The sequence below is a fragment of the Lupinus angustifolius genome, chromosome LG06 (genome assembly GCF_001865875.1).
Source record: "Lupinus angustifolius cultivar Tanjil chromosome LG06, LupAngTanjil_v1.0, whole genome shotgun sequence".
In the NCBI taxonomy this organism is placed as follows: Eukaryota; Viridiplantae; Streptophyta; class Magnoliopsida; order Fabales; family Fabaceae; genus Lupinus; species Lupinus angustifolius.
Window position 1 is genome coordinate 13,676,560 of NC_032014.1, and position 13,226 is coordinate 13,689,785.

General features: G+C 32.8%; 1 protein-coding gene across 2 annotated transcripts; it reads left to right on the forward strand.

Annotated features, from left to right (window-relative positions):
* Nucleotides 613-5,882, forward strand: LOC109349991 (elongation factor G-2, chloroplastic). 2 transcript variants are annotated; one of them, XM_019591085.1, is made up of 4 exons: nucleotides 613-990; nucleotides 2,150-3,567; nucleotides 4,046-4,558; nucleotides 5,445-5,882. In XM_019591085.1, the coding sequence occupies exons 1-4, from the start codon at nucleotides 726-728 to the stop codon at nucleotides 5,610-5,612; spliced, it is 2,364 nt and encodes a 787-aa protein (XP_019446630.1). In that variant the 5' UTR covers nucleotides 613-725; the 3' UTR covers nucleotides 5,613-5,882. The 2 variants fall into 2 exon arrangements, with proteins under 2 accessions (XP_019446630.1, XP_019446631.1); XM_019591086.1 differs by having other exon boundaries at nucleotides 2,153-3,567.

Genomic DNA, 13,226 nt, shown 5'->3' on the forward strand with positions numbered 1-13,226 from the left:
TCTTTGCCTTAAATACGCCGAGCCTATATGACATATAAGAATGCAAGTTTAATTTGTTAGTCCGTTTAAAAAAAGTTTCAAAGTCCAAGCTTGACCATTTTAAAAGCTTAGCGATAACATGTTTAAAGGTATGCTATATATAGTCATGAAATATGTCATAATTTCTACATTTAAATGATGTAATGTGTCTACTTTTAACTAGGTCTGTCTAACTCTAATAGTTAAATTATATTTTTGTATACATTTTTATATTAAATGATAATATTACTTATATTAGTATAATATGAAAATTGTTATATAATATATAACAAAATAGGCTCACATATTAAGTTTAATAAGTATTTTAGATGACCTAAAGCCTAACCTATTAAACTCAATATATTTTTAGAAAAGTCTGAGTTTGACCTATTTACGAGAAAAATATGGCTTAGCTTGTTAAGGTCAGGTAATAGGTCTCCAACTTTAACAATGACAATTTATAATATTACATTTTTTTAATTATTTATCATATAAAAAGATCATTTATTACAAATAGTACAAAATATACATATTGATACACAATTATACAATAACAGACAACATTATTATTGATAATATATAATATCAGAAATGGGGTGATAAGAGAAACTTGAGGCCAGGGGTGGGTTATCTGAAACACCACACCACAAAAACAGAAGAAGGATAGAAGAAACATCTCAAAGCTCAAAACCCATAACCTTCAAACAATGGCAGCAGAGTCTTTGAGTGTTGCAACAACACCTTCTCTTTGCAATTTCAATGCCTCAAAGTTTCATAGGAGACCAACCCTTCTCTCACCTCTTCATTTCACCGTTCTTCGCTCTCCTCTACCCTCTCACTCTCTCACTTCTTCTTCTTCATCACTTTCTCACTTCTTTGGTACTTCTCGAGTTACCTCAAATTCTACCAACTTATCCCTTTTACGCCAGAATGGTAGAAGAAACTTTTCCGTTTTCGCTATGTCCACTGAAGGTATCATTTTCTCTCTGATATAATTTATGTGCTTATGTTATTTCTAATTTTAATTCACGCTTGGCCTAATACATAAGTCGCTCTCTCATATATTATTAAAAGAAGAAAAAGGGTTGTCAATTGACAGTCAGTTATTGCCATCTATCATTCACCATGTATGAGTTTTACTTGACAGACATTATTGCGAGTTGAGTTTTGGAGGGAAAAGAAGGGAAATAAAATACTTCAGAACCATCTCACCAGAGTATTATTACATAACTCTCAAGCTTCCCTTTTGCTTCTTTCCCCTCCAAAATCCAACTCGAAAACAGACCTAAGGGTCTGTTTGCGAGTTGGTTATTGGAGGGCAATGGAGGGAAGGGAAATGCTTCGGAGCTATGAAATACATGGCTCTCAAGCCCTCCTTTTTCCTTCATTCCTCTCTAAAAGCTAACTCACAATCAGACCCTAAAAAGTCAATTGGAATTACTTCTTGAGGTTTAACAATAATTATACTTAGCTTGATATTCAAATATCATTTAAACTTACCTCACTTGGAAGATGAGAGGTGGTTGGAATTACATTTTCCTCCCTCTTGAGTAGAGATGGGTGTAGTTTTTGAAGCAAGAGGGGTGAGAGTGAAATTGAGCTATGCTTTAGGGCAGGCTGTGCAATTTTTCCAAGAAATCAAGTGAATCTTCGAAATTTTCAATGTTGTTGTTTCATCCATGTAGCTGACGTTACTTGGTGGGAAAAGATTTCATTGTTGTTTGCTATAAAACATAATATTTTTCTTTAACCATACCCTCTCCGTGAAGATTGCATGTTTTGGTTTGGTTTATATGTTTATTATCAGCCTTAAAATTTGTATGTGTGTTTGAGTTTTCGTTCTAGTCTGTTTGAGAGGATGGTGTTTGAAGTTGTATATTAAGGTGGAAAGAACATCATTTGTCACATAGCACATTGAATAGACATGGTTGAGCTTTAAAAAAAGCTTGCCTCTTACGAGATCTCTTATCTTGCAACTTTATTGTATAAGACAATAAAGTTATTTGCTTGATTCCAAATGAAGGAGGCCAAGATTGCACTCATTTCTCACTGGCTGATAAATAATCTCTTAATCCTTTTGGAAATGACTGTCTCAATTCACTGATGAAATGATTCTTTTTAACTTTCTTAGCAGATACAAAGCGTGTTGTTCCTTTGAGTGATTATCGCAACATCGGCATCATGGCTCACATAGATGCTGGGAAGACAACTACAACCGAGCGAGTTCTCTATTATACTGGTAGAAACTACAAAATTGGAGAAGTGCATGAAGGAACAGCAACAATGGACTGGATGGAACAAGAACAAGAAAGAGGGATTACCATAACATCTGCTGCAACTACCACATTTTGGAATAAGCACCGGATCAACATCATTGATACTCCTGGTCATGTTGACTTCACCTTAGAAGTGGAGCGTGCTCTCAGGGTGTTGGATGGAGCTATATGTTTGTTTGACAGTGTTGCCGGTGTGGAACCACAATCAGAAACTGTGTGGAGACAAGCTGATAAATATGGGGTCCCACGAATTTGTTTTGTCAATAAAATGGACCGTCTTGGAGCAAACTTTTATCGAACGAGAGACATGATAGTAACAAATTTAGGTGCTAAACCACTTGTAATTCAGTTACCAATTGGTTCGGAAGATAGTTTTAAAGGAGTTGTTGATCTTGTTAGGATGAAGGCTATAGTGTGGTCTGGAGAAGAGCTGGGTGCCAAGTTCGAGTATGTAGATATTCCAGAAGATCTTCAAGATCAGGCTCAGGATTACCGTTCTCAGATGATAGAAACCATAGTTGACTTGGATGATGATGCTATGGAAAATTACCTCGAAGGAATTGAACCAGATGAAGAAACTATAAAAAAATTAATTAGGAAGGGAACCATATCAGCCAGTTTTGTGCCAGTGTTGTGTGGCTCTGCTTTCAAAAACAAGGGGGTCCAGCCATTGCTTGATGCTGTAGTGGATTATCTACCTTCACCACTTGAATTGCCACCAATGAAGGGCACTGACCCCGAAAACCCAGAAGGGACATTAGAGAGGATAGCAAGTGATAGTGAACCATTTTCTGGACTTGCTTTTAAGATCATGAATGATCCATTTGTAGGCTCCCTTACTTTTGTCCGGGTGTATTCTGGAACCCTAACTGCTGGATCATATGCGCTCAATGCAAACAAAGGGAAAAGGGAGAGAATTGGTCGACTTTTAGAGATGCATGCAAACAGCAGAGAGGATGTTAAAACAGCTTTAACTGGTGATATTATTGCTCTTGCAGGCTTAAAAGATACTATTACAGGTGAAACATTGTGTGACCCTGAAAGTCCAATCGTACTTGAGAGGATGGAGTTCCCTGATCCTGTGATAAAGGTTGCAATTGAACCCAAAACTAAAGCTGATATTGACAAGATGGCAACGGGTTTGATCAAGCTTGCACAGGAAGACCCTTCTTTCCACTTCTCCCGAGATGAAGAGATAAACCAGACAGTGATTGAAGGAATGGGAGAATTACATCTTGAAATCATTGTCGATCGACTTAAAAGAGAATTTAAGGTTATATCTCCTATTCCGTGTTTCAGATTTTGTAATCATTAGTTAACATGTTTGTGTTTGCTATTTTATCCCATGTTTAAAATGTTTAATTCTCCAACCCTGATGTTGTGCAAGAGAATTGTACAAAGAATGAGAGTTGTACATAGATGGGGGACTTAGCACATTTTGTGATCATGTAATCTGTTTGCACAATGAATTATCACCTATTACCCGTAGAAAAGGAGAACATATAAGTAATGCATTGCAACATATTATTATCCTTTTGAGTCATGACTCCTGAGTCCTGTCCATTAATGAACCATGTCTATCATCTGATCAGGATTTACTATTTGTTAATTTGTTTTATTTTCCTTTTCTTTTTTCTAGGATCATTCCCTTCACATGAGTTCTGTTTTCCTTTATCTTTCTCCTTCCTTCAGCAGTTTTATGTTAAAATGTTTATGCTAGTTTAAAGCATTATTTAATTTTATTAATGCAGGTGGAAGCTAATGTTGGTGCACCCCAAGTAAACTACAGGGAAAGCATTTCCAAAATCTCTGAAGTGAAGTATGTGCACAAGAAGCAATCAGGTGGACAGGGTCAGTTTGCGGATATCACTGTACGGTTTGAACCCATGGAGCCAGGCAGTGGATATGAGTTCAAGAGTGAAATCAAAGGAGGTTCTGTACCAAGAGAATACATTCCCGGTGTGATGAAAGGATTGGAAGAGTGTATGAGCAATGGTGTGCTTGCTGGCTATCCAGTTGTAGATGTACGTGCAGTACTTGTCGATGGTTCTTACCATGATGTAGATTCAAGCGTGCTAGCATTCCAGTTGGCAGCAAGAGGGGCTTTTCGGGAAGGAGTAAGAAAAGCTGGACCAAGGATGCTTGAACCTATAATGAAGGTTGAAGTTGTTACTCCTGAGGAACATCTAGGTGATGTAATTGGTGATCTCAACTCAAGAAGAGGCCAGATCAATAGCTTTGGTGACAAACCAGGTGGCCTTAAGGTATGTCAAATTACTTGGTTCTCCATGTTGGTTGGATTATCTATTAAATTTGAAGGTGTGACTAGAAAGTGATTTTGCTTTATTGTTCTTTTTAAAATGCACTGTGTTGTGAAATTGAATTTTTATGCACAGTTCTAATTTCTCAGGCAACACTTGAACATTCAAGAAAGGTGTTGGGAAATGAGTCTTAAATCGTCAGTCCCATTCTCTCTTGACATGATATAATACATGTTGAGTTACTCTTTAATAGCCAATTAGTTGAGATGAAACCTTAACATGATATCAGAGCTAAAGTCAACTTCTTTTTGTTTGTCATGGCCCGAAAGATGACCTTTCATCATGGGTCAAAGGTGATCATTCATCTGGTCTGGGAGGCTCCGATGGAGGGGGTATGTTGGGAAATAAGTCCCACATCACATGCTTCATTCTCTTAGACATGGTTTAAATATATGTTGGGTTAGTCCTCGCCTTTTTTGAGTTGAAACCTTAATAAGAGGGACTATGAAACAACATTATCCCTTATAATCTTACTTGAGCTTCTTTGAACCTTTCCCAAGGATAAGATCATAATAAGCTAAATTTAACAAATGTAATGAAAAGGGTGTAACATATGAAGCAAGATACTTAGAAATAGTTGTGGCATAAGCAGCACAAACAATTTAAAATAATTGTAATGTCTGTGTCTGTGTATAACATATGAAGCTTAGTTTGTTTCCCCTTTTTAACTCGGATGAGATTGCTGCCTTGTGACTTTAAAGTTCGCGAGTTCAAATCTTTGAAATAGCATTGTGCACTAACATCCTTTTTTCTGCTTCGAAATTGATACTATTATTTGAAGCTGAACTAAGCCATCCTCTTCTTGGTTTTGGTGGTGTGGCCAATACAGGTGGTTGATTCACTTGTTCCTCTTGCTGAAATGTTTCAGTACGTGAGTACACTAAGAGGAATGACAAAGGGACGTGCATCATACACAATGCAATTAGCCATGTTCGATGTGGTGCCTCAGCACATTCAGAACCAACTTGCTTCAAAGGAGCAAGAAGTTGCAGCTTAATGTATTTCCTTGGTGTCCCTATAAGGAGCATTTGTCCTATGATAGTTGTATTTGACCATTGTTCTATAGTTGGTTTGCTTTTGGTTTGTATTTTTTATTGTAATTTTCCTTGTACCAATACAAGGTTAGCCAAACAAAATTTCTGCACTGTGGGAGGAAAGAGATGATTTTCATTCTCAAGTTGGAGAGAATGAACCACATTATAAGGCAAATATAGTTTTTGTTGTGTTTCTTTGGAAATAAGATCTCCTATACCATCTTGAAAACAAAGATATATTCATACTCTGTATTTTGTTAGAGGGTAATACACTGACATCTGTATTATCCATCGTTCATTTGGATTAATTTTTTATGAAAAGTTAATGATGATTGAAAATGAACAGGATGATACAGCGACATTTCCTAACGGACATTTTTTCCATCCACAAGACTCGAACCCAGGTTCTTGCTTAAGGGGAATTAAGCATGTACCACTTGAACCAACGTCCGTGGGTGATTTAGTAACTATTTTTTATAATTATTCATTAAACTTTAATGGCAGGTGAAATTGATAGAGATAATATTAAATTACAAACAATTTATCCCCCCAGTGTTTTGTTTTAATCTTGACAATCATATAATTATTGTTTAATTTTAAAATTTTTATCTACTATGAAATTTAAATATCTTCTTCTGCTCAATCAATTTTTATTGGGATGACAATTTCTTCAAATGCTAACGTTGGCTGACATGCACAATTGCATTGTTACTTGCGAGTCTCATAGCACCAGTTTTCTTATTAGTCAACCAATAATTTAACATATCTTTATTGATGAGACAATTTCACCAAGAGATGAAGTTTAATGGGTAATAAAAACGAAAAATAATAATTGGTGATGGTTGCTAACCGACAAATTAGACAATTAAAATATTAAATCAGGTGTCATAAATAAGTATAATAATATTATCGAATCCACTAGGACTTGCTTGACATTAGTCTATTAACCAAAGATTGCTATTCCAAGTTGATTTGAATTGGGTTTTGGTTTGTTTATTTGATCATATTATTGACTAAAACTTGATTTAATTAGGCATGTGAATAAAGATCTTGGGATTGTACTTTACTACTTATTATTCATATACACTTGATTCAACAATACAAGTCATTTAGCTAAGATTCTTTCATAACAACTAGATTTCAATGTTACTAAAAACTAATGTCTTGGTCAATTTAGTAACTCATGAAATAAAGATGTATGTCTAGCAACATTATCCATAAGATACATAACTATGATTCACAAAACATACATTTATGTCTAGCAACTATGCTTATGAAATGTAGTTTTAATATAATACCTGAAAAGTACCAATCGTCAATATCTTGTTCGCTTATTAATATAACTCTATGTCCAACAACTATATTAACAAGATGAAAGTTTATGAACCATTAATATACATCTATTTAGCAACTACTTTAACAAATTTGAGGGTTTTGGCCAGTTTTAACCGGTATGATTACATGGCCAGTATAATTACTGTACCATACTGATATTGTGAGACCGGTTCGCCGGTTTACCAGTTGAACCGAACGGCACGAACTGGTTTTTATAACATTGGTATATGGACCCCATAATATTAATATCATTTGTGAATACTCAATTTTGTCACAATCCTATTATTATTATTATTTATTATTTTATTGCAGCAAAAAAGAAAGAAAAAAAAAGAAGAAATAAAAAGAGAAGAAGAAAGAAGAACGTGATCATAGAAAGAAGAAAAAGGAAGGAAAAATCATAGAAAGAAGAAAAAGAAAAAGGAATGGAGAAAAACAAATTCGGCTCTACCCTATAACGCATGACCTGATTCACTCTCCTCTCCTCATGAAAACCTAGCCTCCATCTTTCACCCTTATTTCTACTCTGCTCATTCTACTCATTCTACTCATTCTACTCATTCTTTTTCAACAAAAACGTCTCCTTCATCCTTCATTTTTTACCTTATCTTTCCATAGACACCCTACTCTGACATTGCCGCCCATATTTTTCATCATTCCTACTCAAACACGAAACCACTATCTTCACTCACACATAATGGGTGGATCCGCGATTTATGCCTCTGGGTATTGAAACTCGTCCTTCATCATTTCATTTCGGACGCCCATGCTAGAAGCCAAGTTGCAGCCATCATTATTGACTTGTGTCTTGGGTGAACAGAAATAGAGAACAAATAATGCATAAATATTAATGGCAAGGTGAAAAATCTACTCGTGGGTTCCCTATAAATACATGATGAAATTTCATATCCAATGGGGGGCTACAAATTTCTTAAGATATTTTTTAGAGTTTTAGATATTTCAGAGAATAGATAAAGAGAGACTCATATTATGTAACTATAAACACAATCTTTGTAATTTCTTGTGAGTTACTGTCTTTTGTGTACACTCAAGAAGAATCACTCTGTTTGAGTCATTCTGTTTGAACATGTTACTATTATGTTGAGTATTTTATTTCTCTAAATACTTACATTAAGTTATAATGGTTGTTGTTGCTGCTACTACACTACAATGTTTGATGTTTAATGAAGCTAGAAATTATTGTGTTGCTGCTACTATATCATGAGGTTAGAAATTGGTGATTGTAACAGTTAATGCTCTGCCGTATAATATTTGTTGTTTAGTTTTCATTTTGAGGAAAACCACTATAATGTGTCTATTTTGCTTTTAAGTCAGTCACTTATTATATGAGTAATTCATGTGTGACTATTATATCAAAGTGTACAAAGATTTGATTTTGCATTGTTTGGTCATCATGTTATCAAAAATCACTTCATATATGTTATTATTGATATTATTAAGTGTTATTTAGTGTTGTGAAAATCAGACCGTACTGGATGGTCTGACCGGTTTGACCATTGATCGGACTTGAAAACAGTTTTGGTTCACCATTTTAACTGAGTAAGGGTTAGACTGCTTTGAAAGGTAAAAATGAGATTTTATATATATATATATATATATATATATATTTTATTAATGTGAAAGGTAAGATTGTTTATAAAAGTAGTTCAAAAGCAAAAAATGTAAAAATGAGAAAAGTGTTTCCATGTGATATTTTTAGTAGCATTGATAAAAATCAATTTGATCACAAACCCCTAAATCCTGTGCTAATAAAAATGATTTCTTCCTTTCATTTTGTTGTAAATACATGAACTTTTTCTTTACTCATTGTCTCATTTGCACAATCATATAAAAAGCAGTAGATTTGACATTTTTAATTTTTGTTAGTATATGTTAAAACACTTTTTTTACCAAAAAAAAAAGGGTAAAGTAAATAATTATAATAATTCATTAAAAACTTGAACAAATAACTTAAGGTACCATTCAAAGAATGAGTGATGTGGAATGCTAATACATTCCACACTCGTAATCGATTTCCAAACCCGAATTTTTCTAAAAGACCAATCAAATTTATCAAAGAAGAATTTTCCAATGTTTTTTCAAATAAAATATTGGTGGCAACTCCATAACACCATATTTTTTCCTTGAGTCGCTACACCATTTACGACTACTTATTGTCATTAGGATGACAATATGGGTTTGGCCCAACGAGCCAGCCCGTTTGGCCTGCCATTTTTAGCAGGTCGTGCTGGGGATTTGAGCCCTTATAGTAATAAGGTCGGGCTGGGTCAACCATAGTTTGGCGGACCAAAGGCAGGTCGGGGCGAGCTGGCTCGTATTGTCACCCTTGGTGGTACCTCTTTATGGCAACCCATGATTAAATTATTTGTTCTAATGATTTTCATTTTGTTTGAAAGACTTGATGGTGGTAGTAATAGAAAATGGGATGCATCTTCTTCCAACAGAGCATCTAATGTTTAAAACTTAGGAGTTAGATGCTTTATTATGAATTAAGAGTTTAAAAGTTTAAGACTATGCTAACTTGCTATTTAGAACTTACAAGTTGTAAAATAAGATGTTATGTTATAGTGAGATTGTGGACTTTGATTTGTGATTTTTTGTTTTAAAAAATATTTATGAGGCGTGATGAATATTTATTTTTGAAATTATGATTAAGTTGATTATAAATGTGTTTTGAAGAAAAAAACGGGTAAGCCTGCCAAATATGGGTTGGGCTGACATTTTAAGCCCTTTTAACAATAAGGATAAGGTCGGGTTAGCCCATATTTTGGTGAGCCAAACAAGGCTGGGTCGGGCTGGCCCATATTGCCACCCCTAATTGTCATGCATGTTTTGCATGCTCTCCATTCCCAGGAAGCCATTTTTAGTACATGTTCCTCACTTTCCATATTTAACCAACAAAAGTTACACTTCCCTTCTACTATTGATGTCCACATAGGCCTTATTGACTTCTCTAGTGCGGATAGCTTGTTGACCCGAACACATGTACCTCTCAAACCTTGTGTTGGTACATTTCCTTGAATCCAACAATTTCCATAAATGATGGCCAAAAGCATAGATATATTGCACACAAATATTTTTGTTCATACAACCATTCACCACGTTCATGTAATTGAATGAGATGACAAAGTTGGAAGAAAATGGATTAATAAGCCTGTTATTCCAATACCTATCTTTTCAAACCTAACTTATAAGACCACCTGTGTACAAAAAAATATTATTGGGGTTGAGTTTAATGGATTTTTAGCGATAACATTTGTGTGTCATTCATAATGCTTTTTTCATTTATAATGGAAATCAATCAATGAAATATGAATTTTATTTTTATTTTATCCTTTTTTAGAAGAAAAATAATTTCTACATTTTTCTTGGTAGATTGCTTTTAGTACTCTATAAATTTTATATTGTATTTTTATAAATATAATTTTTCTCTGTCATGAATTTCATTCGCTTCCGTGAATTAAAAAATATTAAATAACGGGTAATATAAAAATAGCAATTAATGGACTTCAATCCAGAATTTTATAATGATAAACAAAAATAAAATGGAGGTAGTATTACTACCGCACAATTGTCACATACACACACACAATGACAAAATAATATTTCAATTCCCAACCGATACTTATAAACAATTAAAATATATTAAAACCAACGGTAGAGTATAAGAGTTGGTAAACTTTCATACTTTTTTTGTTTTTCTTGAACGTAGGTTCGGATGAAAAATCATAACATCAAGCCTAAGGTAAGCTTCTTCAGTAGAATTCTCAAGGGAAAAATTCATATTTTTAAAATAGAGTAAAACAAAATTGTTGGATGTATTTAAATAAAAAACTCTTTTTAAAAGGAAAAACATTTTTCTTCTCCATTCTCTCACATCCTTCTTATATAAAGTCTTTTATTTATGATGTTGATAGATAGTGGGTGATGGTTAGAGATGATAAAATAGGCATTGCCAATGGACGTGTCTATTTGCATGTTTTGCCTGCCAAGTTTGAGGGCATTTCTGTTGGGCATGCGGTCGGCCCATAAATATAATTTAAGAAAAAAGTAAAAAATTTTTAAATAAGTTATGATATAATATGATTTTTTATCCCTAAAAAAATTGTAATCTAATGTAATTTGCTAAATTTCAAATAAAATATAAAAAAAAATTTAATTTTTTATCTTCAACTACTTTATTTAATTTAGTTTCATTTATTATATGATTTTTTATTTTTTAATTATTCAACAATGTTTGCGGGTAGCCCGTAAACCCGTTAGTCCGTTTTAAAATGGGTAGGGCATTGAATTCCGTTAAACCAATGCGGGCATGCCCACACCTGCTTAAATTTTTGCAAGCACAAGCTAAACGGATTGGACGGTCCGTTTTGCCATCTCTAGTGATGGTTGTGAATCTTGAAATGATGGACACCCAAGAGACATGGAGTTGTAGTTATCCTTGAAGTGGTCTTGGGTGAACATGTCATAGGGGAATCTATTTCTTGATTCCAATCCATTTCTAGTATTTATTATTTTTATAAAAAATAATATTACTTTTAGTCCAAGGTAAATTAGGAATTTTAAATTTTAGGTATGTAAATTATATTTTATAATTTTCTTTTTAAGTGGTAAAACATTTTTCTTCTCCATTTATCTCACATCCTTCTTATATGAAGTCTTTTGTTTAGGATATTGATAGATAGTGAATGACAATTGTGAATATGTGGTTGACATCCAAAAGTAATGGAGTTGTAATTATCCATAAAATAGAGTCTTATGTTAACACAGAGGAATCCATTTCTAGTATTTATTATTTTTATAAAAAATAATATAATATTACTTTTAGTCCAAGTAAATTAGGAGTTTTAATTTTGGTCACTTAAATTGTATTTTTTAATTCTAGCCATGTAAATTAGGATATTGATAGATAGTGAATGATGATTGTGAATATGTGATTGACACCCAAAAGTAATGGAGTTGTAGTTATGTGTAAAATAGTCTTATGTTAACATAGGGGAATTCATTTCTTAATTCTAATCCATTTCTAGTATTTAGTATTTTTATAAAAACATAATATTAATTTTAGTCCAAGTAAATTAGGAGTTTTAATTTTCGCCACTTAAATTATATATATATTTTTAATTCTAGCCTTGTAGCCATGTAAATTAGGAGATTGATAGATAGTGAATGATGATTGTGAATATCTGATTGACACCCAAAAATAATGGAGTTGTAATTATCTGTAAAATAGTCTTATGTTAACGTAGGGAATCCATTTCTTAATTCTAATCCATTTCTAGTATTTAGTATTTTTATAAAAAAATAATATTACTTTTAGTCCAAGTAAATTAAGAGTTTTAATTTTCGCCACTTATATTATATATATTTTTAATTCTAGCCTTGTAGCCATGTAAATTAGGATATTGATAGATAGTGAATGATGATTGTGAATATGTGATTGACACCCAAAAGTAATAAAGTTGTGATTATTTGTAAAATAGTCATGTTAACACAGGGGAATCTATTTCTAGTATTTATTATTTTTATAAAAAATAATATTAATTTTAGTTCAAGTAAATGGAGAGTTTTAATTTTCGCCACTTAAATTATATTTTTTTAATTCTAGCCCTGTAGCCATGTGTGTTGATGTAATGACAACGATTTCACCTCTATTATATCAAATTACCATGTCCCATCCAAACTTGGCATCAAAGAAAGCTAGGGACTAAATGCAAGAATAAAACTAGAGAGTTGAAATTCATAAGGTAGTGACAAAATTGCATTTAAATCTATTATTTTTATGAAAAGCCAGCTATATGATCCGTACAATTAATTTTTAATTGTAAGATATGAAATGTGTGCGGTCATATTCACATCATTGAAAACGACTCTCTTTTCCTTCCTTAAAAAAGTTTGCATAAAAAATGATTTATATTGTTCATATAATATTTTTATGGTTTATTCGGAATAATTTAAGTTTTTACACTTTTAACCATTACCAAATTGCCAATTTTCAGTTTTTATAATATAATTATTTAAAGTTTACAATAATAATGGGAAATTTTAAAAAGTATATTAAAAACACTTTTAGAGAAGTCAAAATAGAAGATATGCACATGAAAGTAAACATTTAAGATTTTAAAAATTTAACATTTGTTTTCCTACGTACATTTATTAATTTTAATTTTCTCTTAAGAAGAAATTTTAATTAAACTCTAATATTAACATTGATCTAATAT